The 16,231-nt window shown below is 42.8% G+C and overlaps 2 protein-coding genes across 7 annotated transcripts in view; one reads left to right on the forward strand and one right to left on the reverse strand.

Moving 5' to 3' along the window:
* Positions 1-16,231, forward strand: part of LOC26534467 — a 100,982-nt gene that overhangs the window by 60,060 nt on the left and 24,691 nt on the right. For 3 of the 6 annotated variants that reach the window (XM_039370362.2, XM_039370354.2, XM_039370371.2), the window contains one exon: positions 7,077-7,145. In XM_039370362.2, coding sequence (XP_039226296.1) covers positions 7,077-7,135 — 59 coding nt within the window. In that variant the 3' untranslated portion in view covers positions 7,136-7,145. Of the gene's footprint in view, positions 1-7,076; positions 7,146-12,562; positions 12,662-12,711; positions 13,010-16,231 lie in introns of all 6 variants that reach the window. The other 3 variants (XR_001453784.3, XR_001453786.3, XR_005560025.2) reach the window with 2 other exon arrangements.
* LOC6524180 lies at positions 5,877-6,870 on the reverse strand. Its single transcript, XM_002100007.4, has one exon. It carries the CDS (start codon positions 6,736-6,738, stop codon positions 6,112-6,114), a length of 627 nt encoding a protein of 208 aa, XP_002100043.3. The 5' UTR covers positions 6,739-6,870; the 3' UTR covers positions 5,877-6,111.

Genomic DNA, 16,231 nt, shown 5'->3' on the forward strand with positions numbered 1-16,231 from the left:
GAGCCTATTAAGATTGCTTATAATAATGTATTCCAAATATTAAAAGCTAACGAACATAGTGTAACAATGTTCTTTGTCACGTTGGCACGGTTGCCACTAGCTTGTTGCATCTCACCGTCGGCTGTCGTGTCCATCAATCAATTTCCCAGCTTCAATCTGTTAACATATCGCAGATATATTTGATGCTAATGCATCTGTGTGCGTGTCTGTTATCGCTGGCAACAAAGTGGCTGGCAACATGTTGCATATAGTATATAGCATGTTGCATGTTGCCGGCCGGGTGTCACATGTATAAGAAAGGAACGATCAGGAATAGAATATGGAGTATAGCGCGTGTCTTGGCCGGCCGGTTGGACTTGACTCAATTCGTCATTTAAATGATGGACCGCAGCTACCCCTCCATCCGAATCCGATGTCCCCTTGTCCCCTTGCCCCCTTTCCACACCCCTGGGGCAATGGCAGCACTTAGCGCAACATCAACTTAAATTGCAGAAGCTGAATACAAAAAAATGGGAAAAATCACAACTGGAAGCAGACGAAACCGGAGCTACGATCCACGCCACTACCGGGGAACGTGCCAGGCAAAATTAATTGCTTCGTTAGATCGAAGAGGATGGCTTATGGGGCAAAACGGGAAAAGGGGGGGGCGGGGTGGTCGCTTCTGCCCCAGAAGAACCGCTTTGGCCAATTTTTTAGCTCTCCCACTTCCGCTGCAGCGGAAAAAGGGGGTAACACGAGCTGTTACTGCCACTGCCACTGCCCAACAACGATTGACAAATTTCCAAATGCCATTAAGCAGGCGTTGCATGCAACCAGCCCCAGACCCCAAACCCCAAGCGCCAAATGCCGAACGCCAAACCCCTGAAACAAAGAGGCAAACAAGAGGTTCGATGCAGAGGAAGATGGCTAATGGATGACAAAACAGGTGGCCAACAACAGCGGTAGCCACGAATCTGGACCGTAGAGTTTGCCACAGCACTTGGAAAAATAGATAAAAGCTGCTAATACTTTATTATTATAGATGCTCAACAACTAAGTTTATTGCAGATCCATTCACCCCACTTAGTTTTAAGTTAAAAAGTAGGTACAGATTATTTGAGATTCCTTCGAAATGTTGCCCACATTTTGTTCTGTGATTTTTTTTCTCGAAGTGTGCCTTGTTTTGCTATTGCAAAACGCCCCGCTGGCGTTTGCAATTACCGTGTGGATGCCACCACCACATAGCCATTAAATCACATTGCTGAAATATTTCATCTGTTTGCAAATTTTCGACAATCAACTTAATCGGAAATGCTCCGTTTTTTATAACTTTATCATCGCCCTGGATTGTGGATTGCCGAACAGGCTCCAGATTTTGCCGCGATGCTGTTGATGCTGTTGTAGATGTTGATGCTGCAGGTGGCAGGTGGCAGTTGGCTCCATCGTAGTTGCCGGTGATAAGAATCTTGTTGCGGCAATCTCTCCTGGGCATCTATGAATGTCTTTGCCCGCCCGCCCAGATCCCCAGTTCCTTCCATTTCCCCCCCAGTTGCCCCCGCCTCATCGAGACTCACGCTTTCGTTCTATAGCTTCATTTTTCTGCCCATCTATCGCGAGTCCATTTTGAGGCATGCTCGCTGCCATTTGTTCCTTAATTAATGCTGCAGGTGACGCTGCTAACGAGATGGAAGCCACGCCCAAATATAGATGTACACAAATGTAGGCTCGTATTCGAGGCAGGTGAATTCAAATAAATCATATTCAGCCAGCCGGCAATTTCTGAATGCGCCGTTAAAATAAGGCAAGATAAGGCAGCTCTATGTTTCTGCAATTGCGTTCCTGTAATGCAAATATCAATTTATGACCTTTATTTGATTTATATTTTATACTAAATATTTAATTTATACTAAATTATTCAAGTGCAAGACTTAGGTAATAACTACGAGTATTATAAAGAGCCAATTAGACTTGTGGTATTCCAAGCACAAGGGCCTAGAAAAACGTTTACTTATTGACGGGTTGGGGGTTTGGTGGAGGTGCGTAGTTAATATAGACAAATATTTATATAGAAAAAAAGTCCGGAGTCCAGTCACCTTCACGCACTTTGCATAAGACGAAAGTCGCGGACAAAGGGTCCAAAAATAGATTGCGAAAAATAAGGAGACAATAAATATATTGAAATCAGCAAAGAAATGTTAAACCAATTTTCTATCAGATATACACAGGCTACCAAGAAAACAAAGCCACAGCCCTTTCAAGATGATATAATCCAACGAAATCCGCCACACAATGCGTATTGTTAAAAATAAAAATAAACAGCACTTGTGGAATCGAAATAGAAAAGGGGCGGTGCAATACCGATTGCGATGGTGTTTATAGGACAGACGAGGAGGCTGTTAATCGTATCGAATCGATTTATTTGTTGTATTTTTCTATATTCCCAACGATGGGCGTCGATGGGTGACAAAAGTCAACGAACAGCGAAACGAACCGAACAAAAGGTTTGATCAAGATTTCAAATTGTCTATTGTTGCCACAAATCGTTGGGGTGACAATGGGCCAGAAGTAGCCCCCAAAGTAGCCAAAAAAGATCCGAAAAGCTGCTGAGGAAGATGACCACCACTCCCCTCCGCCGAACGGTACTTTCTTCAAACCCACCGTCCACATTCTTTTTTGGGGAGGGGGGGCCATTCTTTTACTCTCGCTCGTGTTCCATTAATAGTCAAAGTTCATGTGTCAGGGACGTCGGAAAACGAAATCGATTGGCGGTCAAAGATCTTCATCGATCGACAGTGAAACCTGCCTTTAATCTACGGTTCTTATGCTACTTTCAAGAGCTACAGCTACAGATATTGAGTGTGTTATAAATGGATCAATACCGAAAGCTGACCAATAATTATTTGTGTTACATCAAGACGATTGTTCTTGTTGCGCTCCTATAATGTGCATTTCTAGTCATGGACATGTGTAAATTGCTTTTGACAATTATACAATTTATCAGCGCTGCTAGCGAGGCTCGACCGTAAATTTGTTTATCTCGATATGAGAGCTCTTGGAGCTCTTTGACAAACTTTATTTATGTTTTTCTTCACGCTCGACCGTTAAGTTAACTGCATATTCGCTTTGTTTGGCTTATTGGCCGCTTATTGTTTTAACGCCAAGAGATGTCCGATCTCTGGGCATGAATTGTCTTCCATCGTCACCATCAAAGAGAATGTTTTAATTATTGCCCAGACGACAGGAGCCCAGAAACTAACTTATCGACTGATTAATGTCCCTTTTCAGTGGGCCCCCCCCCCCCTCTAAATTTAGATAACTTGCCACCAGTCTTCTTTGCCGATTTGCCACGCCCATCGATCTCCTTCTGTTAAGGTGTCGTCGATGGGTGCTAATGAATAACTAAGCATCCATTTAATACTCGGCTACAGCAATTAGCTGTCACTAAGTAGGCGTGTCCAAATCGCCAAAGAATACCACTTTGATTGCCGCCGCCGCGAGGATTGAGCGGCACGTGTGGGAAGATTCACTGTGGAATAATATAAACTATTTTAAATTATTCATATAATGCACAGAACTCTTTAACACTACAGAAAACCTATTTCAGTGCTTGATAAATCATTAAATTAAACTCAAATGCAGGGGGCAAATTGATGGTATAATACCATAAATTTCGCTTACGGAAAGCATTAGGGAAATCAAATGGCTAAATACTCGCACATACATACATTTAATGAGCGGCAGCAACATTCCGCGAATCTGCGAAACGAAACTCATTTGTGGCGGGAATCTCTTCGGTAGCCGTTCACAATGTTCCCAAAGCCCCCGGAGATGTCCGTCTTTGGATTCAAGCACTACTGTTTCTGCTGCCTTGTTACTGATTTGTTCTGAAAAACTCCGTCTATGGGAGATTTTTCCATCCAACCTACCATCCTGCCCGGTCGCCCCTCACAGGTGTGCTGGTAAAATAGTTGACTAATTAATTTATAATGCAATTTCACTGCCATCGAAGTCAGCAGAGGATAGATGAGAGGAGGGAGGAGAGGAGAGGAGGCAGCAGGGGGAGGATGATCGCCACCATTTGCAACATGGAAACCGTTTTAATACAAACTACTACTGTCACCACTAGAACCACCAGCACCACCAGCACCACCAGAACCACCAGCAGCCACCTAATCATTGTTTATGACATGGTTAGCCACTGGCCAACCATTTGGCTGCACAGAAAAAAGCATAAGCATATTAGCATATGTTTCTTAAATTCCCTAAAAATAACTTTTAAATTAACTTACACTTTTATTGCATCTCACTAAGTTGCGTTAAGCTGAAGGCGGCATCTATACTCGTACAGCAAGTACAGAATCAGAAAGCCATGGTCAAGTGAAGCGATAATAAAAATATGTAAAAATTGTTTCTCGTGTGGAAAAGTGAAGTCAGGTCTCTGTGGAGTCCCAGTTTGTGTGGTCGTCGCCATCGCTTCCCTCCTCCAGAGTCTTTGCTTTCGCAAGGGAAATTTATGCAAATGGCTGGACAGATCGTTCCAAAGCCTTTGCGCAATTATCACCGTAAAGCACAAAGTGCGAGGAGTCGGGGAGTCGAGGTGTCGAGGTGTCGAGGAGTTGGGGGAAAGAACAGACCCCACCTGCTGCAGCATTTGGCATTTGATTGAACTCAAGTGTGCCAGATGCGTAATGAGTTGATGGGGCAAGGGATCCTGATGTGGGTTGCATTGGGGGCTGTGAAGGGGAGAAGTGGAGAAGTGGAGAAGAGGGCGTGGAAAAATGCAGGGAATGAGGGGCTGACCAGCCCCAACACGTGACAACTGCGGTGCGAGGCGGTGCGGTGCGGTTAATAGAAACTGAAAATCAATTGGTAATTCCTATGAATACCAGAAGAATACCAGAATTTAAAACAACCGAAACCACGGCAAGTAGAAGAAAAACCACTTGCATGTGGGTGCTTTTCTAGTGGCACAGTGGATGGCGTCCTGAAAATATTCAACTAAAATCAAAGCATACGACTTTTAAGCAAGACTTGCACTGCCTGCATCACATTCAAAGTATGGTGTTGCATACTTTCAAACACCTTGTTAAATAATTTGACTGTTGTTTCCTAAATACAGTGGACTAAGTGGTAATTGTGACCACTGTGCGGACAACGGCATTTGTGCACACAGCACAACTGTTGCTGAAACCCATGATTCTCCTTAACCCGGGCCAATGCCCAAAATGCAAATCGTCGCAAAGCGATCGAACTGGAGTACTCGATATATATGTACATATATATTCGAGAGTATATATCTGATGCCGATGTTGAAGTTCTGCATTCAGATCGCCGCATCGACAATTTGGTCGATGGTCGCGCCAAGGCTTTTCCTTGCAGTCGGGGGAAACCGCTAGACGCGACTACAAGCGACCGGATGGATGGGAATTAGAGGACCGAGACTTGGAGATTTGGTTTGGATATGTATGAAAAGCGCGGATCGACGATCGCGCCTAAGGTTTTGCAATGTGGATGGAAATTTGCCGAGTACGCACGCCAGGCCGGCGCAGGTGACCGATCTTTGGATCACCAACTGCAACGTGATGTGGTCAGTTATACGATGTGCTAGTTATACATGTGTAACCAGAAATGGGTGCAATGGGAAAAGGTTTTTGTAATTACGGCAGCATTACTCTTGGATAATTTTAATTAAATCTAGCACCTTATTTCACTTAAGATCTATAAAGGAAAATCTATAAAAGAAAACTAATCAGCAATATGAAGACGTAACAAGATTGTTTGCTCTCGAATTCCTTGCAAGCGGAAGAGGTTAACGCTTGCCGTGGCTTTAGCCATGAAAGCTCAGACGCCTGCCCTCCGCCTCCTGCGTCATCCAATGAAAACAAACAATGCGTTAATACAGTTTCATTCGTTTTGCCATAAAGTAAATACACAACAAGGGCCGGCGGCTAAAAGGACATGGAGATGGAGATGGCCAGGAGCAAGGCCAACGATAAGAGATGGCAATTCATATATATATTTACTCAGCTTTAGCGTTTTTGTTTTAAGCAATTTTTACTTAATGCATAAGCGATCCCCTTTTGGCATAACCGATCAATCTTTATGGCAGCTCGCATAAAAATTAACGACTCATCATCGATAGCAGGAGGAGAGGATGAGCAAGAGGAGGAGCAGGAGCAGGAGATTCGGCCAGAAATATCCACAAATGAGCCGATGGCCCCGACTATCGCCAAAGGTATAGTGGATGATGCCGCGTCGAGTGCGGAGGACATCGTTCAGATAGCCATTGGTCATCTTGTTCTCAATGAGGCACTCGTGCATCAGATCATCCGGCAGCTGGATGTGAAATGGGAAGCAATACATGTGGGCCACCTTCAGTTTGATCGTCTCATTGCTGCTATCGTCCAGGCAAAAGAACGTGGTTGTATCGCCCACCTGAATACGCGCACAGTTCTGCAATGGCGAATCCTTCATCAGCACCATGACCAGATCCAACGAACTGGGCATATACAGGGCAAATGGCTCGCCGGTCTTCACAAAGGTATCCCGATATTTGGTGAAGGCCATTAGCGGATAGGTGCCACCGCACTTTCGCTCAAACACCTGTACCTCCTCCACCAAATACGCGCATCTCTCCGGCAGTTGCCCCTTGTACTGCGAACAATCGGTGCATGTGTCGTGGGCAGCGATGACCAGGATACGACTGAAATGGAGCAGAAGCCACAAGCTGATCTCAATCCAAATCCCGGCAAGCTCCATCTATTCAATGTGCTCGTGTCTCGTGTCTCGTGTCAATCGCTTCAGTGCGTCACTGTGTGTGTCTCGAAATCGATTCATTTCGATTTCGAACTGCGGCAAATACCAAAATAATTACACACTAAGGTAGACAGATGGCCAGCAGTTTGCTGGGGTCGAATGACTCACACTATCTGGGTCGTGACTTGAATACGAAGTGCCCTGAAAAAGTGGCGATTCCATTAGCTCCCTAATAGGTTTTGAGGAATTTATGCATTTGGGATTTAGTAAATCCAATCATTAATTGTTATTAAATAATTTTCTAACATGATATCTTCACTTTATTTCTTTAATCCATACAGGTTTTGAAACTCCACGAATTCGAAAACTGTGCGCTGAGAGGAAGATTCAAGCATATTGATAGCGGAGAGGTGAGTCTTTAATTTAATTTAAATTTTAAGCAGAATGTCTCGATTCGTATAGGATTGTGCTTTATTTGTTAAGACGCCACTCATAGATACCCAACAGTGGTGTTACTTATTTGCTGGTGCTGATTTGCTGCCGATTTAATTGATTCAATTACGGCATTATTTCAATTAAGCAATATAACGAGAGTGGAGGGGGGGTGCTTGACATGACACGTTGGAGTCGAGTCGAGTCGAGTTGAGTTGAGTAGAGTCGAGCTATCATCGATAATTATGACGAGTGCGATGGATCGGTTCTGATTTGCCTGCATAGCATTGGGTGATTAATGCAACGGCAGTCTGCAGACTGCCAACTGTTTGGCTTCCTTCAATCCTCAATCGTCGATTGAGTGATGGACTGATTGACTTTTCCGGAAGAAAACACTCGGCAGATTGTGATTGCATAATCCGTTCGAATGCAGCAGCAGTGGTTTTTATTTAATTGATTTTCAGCCACAGTCAAATTTAATTAATTAATAGAAGGAATCGATGGCAGGATTTATTAGAGTAGTAAAATTCTTTCTCACATTCCCCATTTTCAGATGTGCCAACCTCATTTATTGTGTCACAGATAATCTTCAATCGTAGAAGATAAAACTCTACCTTTTCTTCAATATATTGTATATTGATCTCGAGTCTTTAATCTTAGGATTTCAGTCCCTAAAATCGTCGAACAAAGTTCTTGAATTCTTTGTGCAAGCTTCGGTTTCTGTTTATGTTTTCTTGGCTGCAGACCCTGTTGTTTAGATCACTTTTTGATTTATCTGACAAATCAAATTCATTCTCGCCTCCCCTCCCGTTGAGTTTGCATTTAAATTATTTGGTTTCTGTCCCCGCGCAGTGGAGCATTTGGTGGGTCTTTAATTTAATATTGTATTTAAGGCGCTGATTTAACGGCATTCTGTCTGCCAATGCTCGTTCGGTCTTTGTGTATATATCTTCTCGATTTGTTTATTTTACATTTGTGATGCCTTTGGTGCTTTGGATGGAATTATGAATTTATTGATTTTGTCATTAATGGGATTTCCTTTCGGCGCAGCAGGTGGCAATTGTCATGCTGCCAGTGTTGTCAACATACACAACATACGCTCTTGTGATTTATGGTTTGGGCTCTTCTTCTCGCCGCCTTCTTTTCGATTTTCGATTTGTATATAGACGTACTTTTGATCGGAAGTTGGCACACCATTTGCGGCAAGTGCTGTCGTTCTCCATATTAATCGGCGGGCCACGAAGTCTGATACTTCCGTCATCCGTCGCCCTTCGCTCCTTTGACTCGAAATTGTGTCACGGAGAATCGGAGAACTGTAGAATCATATTGATTTTTGACTACACAGTATCTAGGGTGAGGATCAGTGCTATATTCCTGGAAACCCTCAATGATGCCAAAGATATCCGCCATATCCGCACAATTCAAGCTCAAGTTTATTCTAATTCCACCGACGGAGAGGCAATCCCAAAAAAAACCTATAATAGTTGAGTTCTAGAATTAAAATAGTTAATAGTTAATATCGTTAAACTAGTTAAACTAGTTAAATTAATGGGTATCTAGGGTATTTCAACAGTCGTCTTCCCTACGCAACGGCTATTTCGTTTTCAGCCTTTGCAGCTTTCTTCGATAGTTATATTCAATTTGGGATTCCATCAGTTTATGGTTTATTGCACTTGATATTGCTCTTTGTTTTAGCTTTTTTTGTAGCCATATATTGGAAGTGTAGGATATGCATACATATACATATTCACAAGTATGTATACATTTTCATGAAGACGGCGACCTTCCAATTGCCAATGGATTGGAGTTCGTTGGCCATTTGGCTGCCGGCGATTTTCGTGTTAATTTTGTTGTAAGCTTTTTGGATTGTTTCGCTTTTCATGTGGTGTTTTTTTTTCTTTGGATTTTTGTGGATTTTCTGTTGTTGTTGTTGGGTTTCTTGCGTTGATTGGTGGCTGGGAGAACCGTTAAACTTTTGCCCCTTGCCCTGACACCTGACACTTGACACTTGACACATGACACCTGACACAGGCGACGACAGCAGAGCGGCTACACTAGGAAAAAAAAACAGAAAAAAGAAGCCGATTGCCCTGGGCACCTCGAAACTGGGCATTGGATTTGGATTTTGGGGAATGGGAAATGGGGGATCGGGGATTCTTGCTTCATTAATCGCTCGCAATTAAGCGCCACTTTATATCCCAACTTCACACTTTGTTGGAGGCTGCCTTTTTGTTTTTTATTTATTTACTTTCGCAGATGCCCCTTTCTTTATTTTCATTGGGTTTCGGTTTCGAATGCATTCAATCAGCGCAATTGATTGATGTCTAGCTGGCTTGTGTGGTGGTGGGCTCCCTTGGCACGTGTCGCGATATTTTGAATCTTTTGAATTAATGTGAAAACATTCCAAGCTTCCAAACTGCTAACGGATATGGAAAACGTATTCAGAGGCATCTTCGTGTTGGCCAAGATTAATTGGCTTTTGGCCCTTAATGCAGAGATGCGAGATGTGGCCAACAAAAGGCCCACAAAATTGGTGCAAGTCTGTTCGATAAAATATTGGATTAATCAAATGTGAAAAGGAATTAAATTAGATATCAATATAAGTAATTGTTGTAGATAGCAAAACGGTTATTCTGTCAATCTAAACCGTAGCAATTAATAAATTCCCCTCAAAGTTTCCCCTCATTAATAAATCATAAAAGCCATTCATTTCGGGAAAAGTAGTAATAAAAGTAAAACCCACTTAACGCGGCATTATTAAACCAAAAGAATCATTTTCAATTGCCGAAAGACGGATCCGATCTTTCACCACAGATGACTGACTTAACAGCAAGCCCAAGCGGCTAAGGATGGTGCTATATGTAACGATACATGTCTAAATAGATACATATAAATCTGCAGATATCTGTATATATCTGTATATCTGTATACATGTGCGCAAGGCGCACTTTAATCTGGTTCTGCGCACTGAGCGCATTAATTATGCGTTCCAAGGCGATGTCTGGAATATATATGCGAGGTTACGACTTTAACTCAACGTACATACATAGATGTGTTCTTCTTTCTTTTTTGGTTTGCTGCTCATCTGCTGCGGTATGAAATTCTTGGCACGAGTTGGTTAATTAATTTAATTAATGTTTTACCAAAGAGACGCCGGCGCTGGCGAAGCGTCGACTTTGACGCCGCCCCCTTAACAATTTCCCCTCCCCGCTTTCCACGAATTTTCCACACCACTCTGCGCTGTTGATTCTAACGGTAGCACGAATATTAAAACCGACAAAAATCAACTTCTTTTACCACACACACACCACACACACGGAGCGAAAGAGAGGTTAATAAATAGGCATGCACTGGGGCAAAAATATTGTCGATCTTTAGCTTAAATTAGTCATTCAAAGTGATACGTAACAAATATATTCTTAGTATATACAAATACCAACTTAATATCAAATGAATACAATTTGTATTATCCCAATATATTACATTTGTAATCTTTTTCACCAAATTTGTTTTGGTGTACTTGGGGCAAAGAAGATGCATTAATTTACCAGATGTAGATATAGTCTTCTTTACGATGATGCCCTTTGTTTGCTTCTTTTTCCACGCCACTTTGATGCTCCACAAGAAGAAACAAAAAGAAAAAAAAACAGTGTTTCATCAAAAATTATTTAAATTTCATTTCAATAATTCCAGCTCTTCTGGGTTTTATTTTCAATTAAAGCCAGATTTTATATCAACAAGGGTCATAAAGTCTCTTATCATTTAGCTGCTGCCGCATGCATTTCTAATGAAAATTTATGGAACCCACCTCCACCTCCACCTGTGTGCATTTTTTGATTTCTTGGTTTTCAGCCCATTTTGGTTATTTGGGAATTTTTCTCTTGCCTTTCGATGGCATTTTAAACTTGTTCACTGATTCTTATCGCCAGTTTTTGGGGGAAGAAAGTTTCATTTGTCACGAGATTCCCAGTCGTAAAAATTGCAATTTGTTGTTTCTGAAACCGAAACCGAATAACCATTATATATCATTAGGTTCTCTACGCTTCTGAACGGATCGTTGTAATGAACATCGTTACCAAATCTAAATGTTTATATACATTCTTCGTTAGTTTTATGAAGGATAAACTATGTGGCAAAGTGCGTAGAAGGAATAAAGTTATGTTGCCTTCCGCCATCTGAAATTTATTAAAGTTGATAGCTATTTTATCTGGCCTCCACCAAATTATTCCTTATCTGTCAAGACAGGGAAATTTTGCTGCATTTTCCTAGCTTTTCGTGGTCCTCCTTTGGCAGTTGTTGTTCCTGTTGTTCCTGTTGTTGTTGCTGGTGTTGTAATTGTTGTTGCCTTCGCTGCTGTTGCTGTTGCTTCACGTTCTTCCTCTTCTTGAGCGGCTGCACTTTTATTGATTTATGCGAATGCGGCGACCATCAAAGCGAAATTCAAGGCATGACTGCAACTACAACGGCCACCACAACTACGATTACAATTTAGCCAACGACCGTGGGTTGCACGGCTCAAGATGCAATTGAAAATGCAAAGGAAACCAAAAAATTGTTGCTCAAAAACCTGCAGTGAAATAATGAAAGACAACAAATGGCTCCTTGTTTTATTCAGCCTAATTGAATAAATATAACACAAACCATGCTGAAACTACTAACGTCTTGGCCACGATTGTAAGTGTGCAATAGTGGACGGCGTTCTGCGGCACTTGTAGATTATCAATTTTCTTTGATTCTTAAAATTATAGCATATAAATGCCTTTTGGGCAGTCAAACACACACACACACACACTGTTGCGATAACCCAAGGCGTACGCGGCGTATACGTAATGTGCTCAAGAGTGGGACGACGGCGACTTTAGCAAGTAGGATGCTTGAGTTTTTTAGCAAAACAAATAAAACAAGAAGGAAATGCTGAGCAGAAGAGACATTGGCAGTGCAGAGTTATTCAGAAATCAGAAGCAGTACTAACGCAAATTCACCGCTACAGAGCATTGACACTACTGCGCATAGCATCATTATCATTATCGGGAATGGAATGGTATGGAATGGAATGGAATGGCAGGGGGGGATAGCATATCTTATATAGACGGATGACTGCCATCAGTCGAGCGACTATTGACAGCGGCAGTTAACAAGAGCGTTTGCCAGAATTTATCTTTCAAGCATCATAAATCATAAGCACAGCGCACCAACAAAAATGAACCGAGCCAAGTGGTTTTAGAGCTCCGAAAGTATAAGACTACCAAATATCCTAGGTGCGAAAGATATCAGCCACTTTTGCTAGCAATTTTCTTTCTCTCTTAACTTATTGTAAAGCCTCATAGTTTGTTACTTTTCATGATAATTCCTTCTATTGAAATAACCCAATGTCTAACAAACCGCCACTTTGCAGGGTATACAGCTGGCTTAAGTTATACAACATTCTTCTAACCAGCTACTACTGCAAGGGCAGAGCACTTGCCATGCTCATTGCCTCCCAACTAACTCGTATGTATGTATGTATATCATCAAGTAATATATATAGCAATAATTACTCCATAGAACGGTGTACTCCTCATCTTCTTCCTCATCAAAATCATCATCATCAGCTGCTGCTTCTTCGTCGCCGTCGTCGTCGTCGTCGTTTTGATCATCTTGTGCCTTTTTTTGACTGATTAAGAAAAGGAAAACGCAGCCAAGCGTCACAAAATGTGGCTGATAAAAACCAAAGGCACATGCACAACAAAATTTCGTGTGCAGTCAATGAAAAGTCAGCGAAGTTATATAGTAACCACAACTATTCGCATCAATTATGGACTTGTCTAAATGTTTTAAATCACCATTTTCAACTACAACTCAAGTAAGCGAAATTTTGTTGGCTAAACACCAAGCAATTGCTGTCTAATCATTATTAGCAACTTATAGTTAGAATGCACAGACCAAATTTGTCGCCAATACCGTGTTCGCATTTGTCCATTACTCATTCATTGTGAATTGTTTCATTGCCCCATAATTTGAGGCAACAAAAGGCACCCCACCCGGCACCAAATCGCCATCTCATATATAGCATTTGTGTGTATATATATATGAGTGTTGTCTAATCATAATTCAGGGTCTTATCGCAGTGCTGGGCATCTCCAGTTTCGATTCGGTTCGTTTCCTTGGGATTGGGAGTGCTATTAGTACTGGGATGTTCATCATGATGATGATGATGATGATGATAATGATGACGATGCTCCTGCTGCGGGGAGTTACCTCATCTTCATCTTTAACTTCTTGGAGTTGCATTTGTTCCCTGTCGTCGACCGTAAACTTGCGACAAAATGTCGCGTGCTCTAAACTGCAGTTATGTAACTTTACTATGCCTGACAACTTGCTGGCAACTCGCTCATAAAATCATTGGCTTTATCGCAATAAGTACAGGAGTACAGGCCCCACCCCGTTGAGAGAAGTGCCCCCCTTATCCCCATACTCTGCCATATTCTGACACCCCCCTTGGGATCCTTCGGCTGCGCGATCCCACATTCTCTATGGCCTCCGTTCGATCGTTAATTCTTGATTGACAAATTATTGGCCAAATTGTTTGCTCTGCTTCCGCCTTTCGTGCGCCAAATGTGAGAGAGCCACACTGAGAGTGCAGCACTTTTAAAACCAAGCAAACCAGTGCAATATCTGCTAATTGAATTCTCAGACAAGAATGGCTACTACAAAATAGTTAAAAATATGGAAATAACATCGTTTGAAGTGATGCAAACGTGATCGAAAAATATGTTTTTTCGCAGTGCCTAACGGGAGAGCCGATGCAATTAAAACCAATTTTCCCGCAGTGAAGTGAAGTGAACAAAATGATTGAAAAGCGACGACACCTGATAATAAACGTTGCCACATGCTAAATTCAAATTCAGGCCAGTGGCGTTGGGCTGGCAGATTCCACGGGGGGATCGGGGATCGGGGATCGGGAATTGAGCTCTGCCTGACAGCCTGGCGTGGGTGTAAAATTACAGAGGCCAGGGGCAAACTGCAGCAATCTGCGCCTGACAGACGGGACTCAAATTCAGGTCCCAGCTCTCAGCTCTCAGCTCCCAGCTCTCAGTTCCGCGCGCTCCAAGCTCCAATCTTCAGATGGATGGCTTCGCCTGGCGCGCGTCAATGTCATCCGCATTACGCCCGCGGTTGTTGAGCCAAAAAAAAAGAGAAGTACACTGAATAAAAAACTAAGAATCGCATCCCATCTGGATCGCGTATCCTACATGGAATGGAAAACAACGTTTGGTGTAGCCATTTGCTTAGATTGCTGTTCCATGTTGTTGGCGTCAATGTTCCTCTCATCGCGTGGCTCAAGTTGCTCCTAACCAAACAACAAGACACACTTGAGGAGTTGCAGCGACTGCAAATACACTTTAATCCACCTTTAGCTTTCCCTTAGAAATTGTTGAATGATTTTATGGCGTACATCTGTAAAATTTAATGCATTCTTATAGTATAGTTATGGCGAGCAGACAACTTGTTGCGCATTCTATGCTACCCGCAGCCTAGGGTAGCCAGAAAAGTTAATAATTGTTATTTGCCACACTTGTGGGCTGCAGTGGGCGTGGCCGTGGCTGTGGCAGTGGCAGCTATACCCGTTGCCATGGCTTTGACACTTTGCGGCTAATTGCATGGAGTGGAGGAGCCCACTTGGCCTTAGATCGCTTCAATTCAATTCATCTCGTCTCGTCTCACGTGTCGTATACGTAATGTGGGGAATTTGGTGGCTTTGGCCAGCATTTGTGGCATCGCATCTCCATAGAGACAATCATTAAGGCCCGGCCACATAATTTGACCAAATGCAGACCCACAGCCGCACTGAAAACGAACGAGTCGAACTGAAAACTCGAACTGAAAGACAAAGTCAAAGTCAATAAAAATTCTAGAGTCGGCAAAGATGAGACAACAGCAGTGAGTCGGGCCGGGCCGATCGGTGGGTATAAAACCAAAAGGAAAAAACAGAAAGCTGAAAACAGCGCTGCAAATAAATGCAGGCAAACTTCGATCGCAAAAGATCGAAAGAGCGACCAAGAAGCCGGCTAAATTAGTTGTCATGGGAATTTATTGTGCTCAAGTGTGAGACGTAGAGTCCCGGCCTCGGAGATCGGGAATCGAGAATCGAGAATAGAGAATCGGGACTCCGAGAATCCGAGTATCCGAGAATCGGAGAATCGGGTATCGGGAATCAGGGGGCGGAGAGTGCTATCCCTAAAGTGCCCACATGCATCCATCCCAAAGATCATGCGCATGATTAGCTGGCGAAAAAATAAACATAGAACCACAGAACGCGCAAATGAAAAGAAAAAAAAATTGCAAAGCTTTTGGTTCTCAGCGTAGAGATGGTAGGAATTTGCTCGAGACCAACATAAAATACCAAATACATATGGGATATTTGAAATGTCCTATGCCAGCTCTAATATCTATTTTTCCAAACATTTTAATGTTCAATATATATATTCAAATAGAAGCGATCCTGCATACGCACATCTCTAATGTCCAGATCGCCGTGTAAAAGTGTCCAAGTGAATGTGTGGCCGTCCAAGCGCAAATTGTTCGAGTTGCCAATTTGTATTAAAGTTGAATTATGCAAATAATGCCGAGACTTTGCGATGAACTCGCAACTCCCAGCCAATTTCAGTTGCCAGCTCTTCGCTTCTCTTCTCGTCTCGTCTCTGCCCGTCGCTTTTTGCGTGGCGAAGACACTCTTCTGCAGCTTCTTCTCCTCCTAACTGTCAACTGTCACACAAACACTTAAAAAAAGAAGGAAAATACCAAAGAGTCTGCGAAATTTGTTTAGTGGCAAACATCATTTGTCTTAGGGCATCTCGCTGGCAGCTCCATCTTAATCTACTGTTGTCGTCGCCAGCGTGGTAATCTATTATTAAAATGCCATTAGAGCGGTGCAGTCTGCCCTCTCACCTCACCTCCCCCGAACTTTCCACCTCCCAAACTCGCCTGCGGATCTTCGAAACTTCGACTCTTCGCGGATCTGCGGATCTTGGGATCTGCGGCTCCAGGTGGCAGCTGTCGTCCGTCTCCACGGCCAACGGCAAAT

Source organism: Drosophila yakuba, chromosome X (assembly GCF_016746365.2).
Source record: "Drosophila yakuba strain Tai18E2 chromosome X, Prin_Dyak_Tai18E2_2.1, whole genome shotgun sequence".
In the NCBI taxonomy this organism is placed as follows: Eukaryota; Metazoa; Arthropoda; class Insecta; order Diptera; family Drosophilidae; genus Drosophila; species Drosophila yakuba.

Excerpts from the sequence above, each read along its gene's own strand:
- LOC6524180 (XM_002100007.4), bottom strand. The coding sequence starts at position 6,738 with ATGGAGCTTGCCGGGATTTGGATTGAGATCAGCTTGTGGCTTCTGCTC.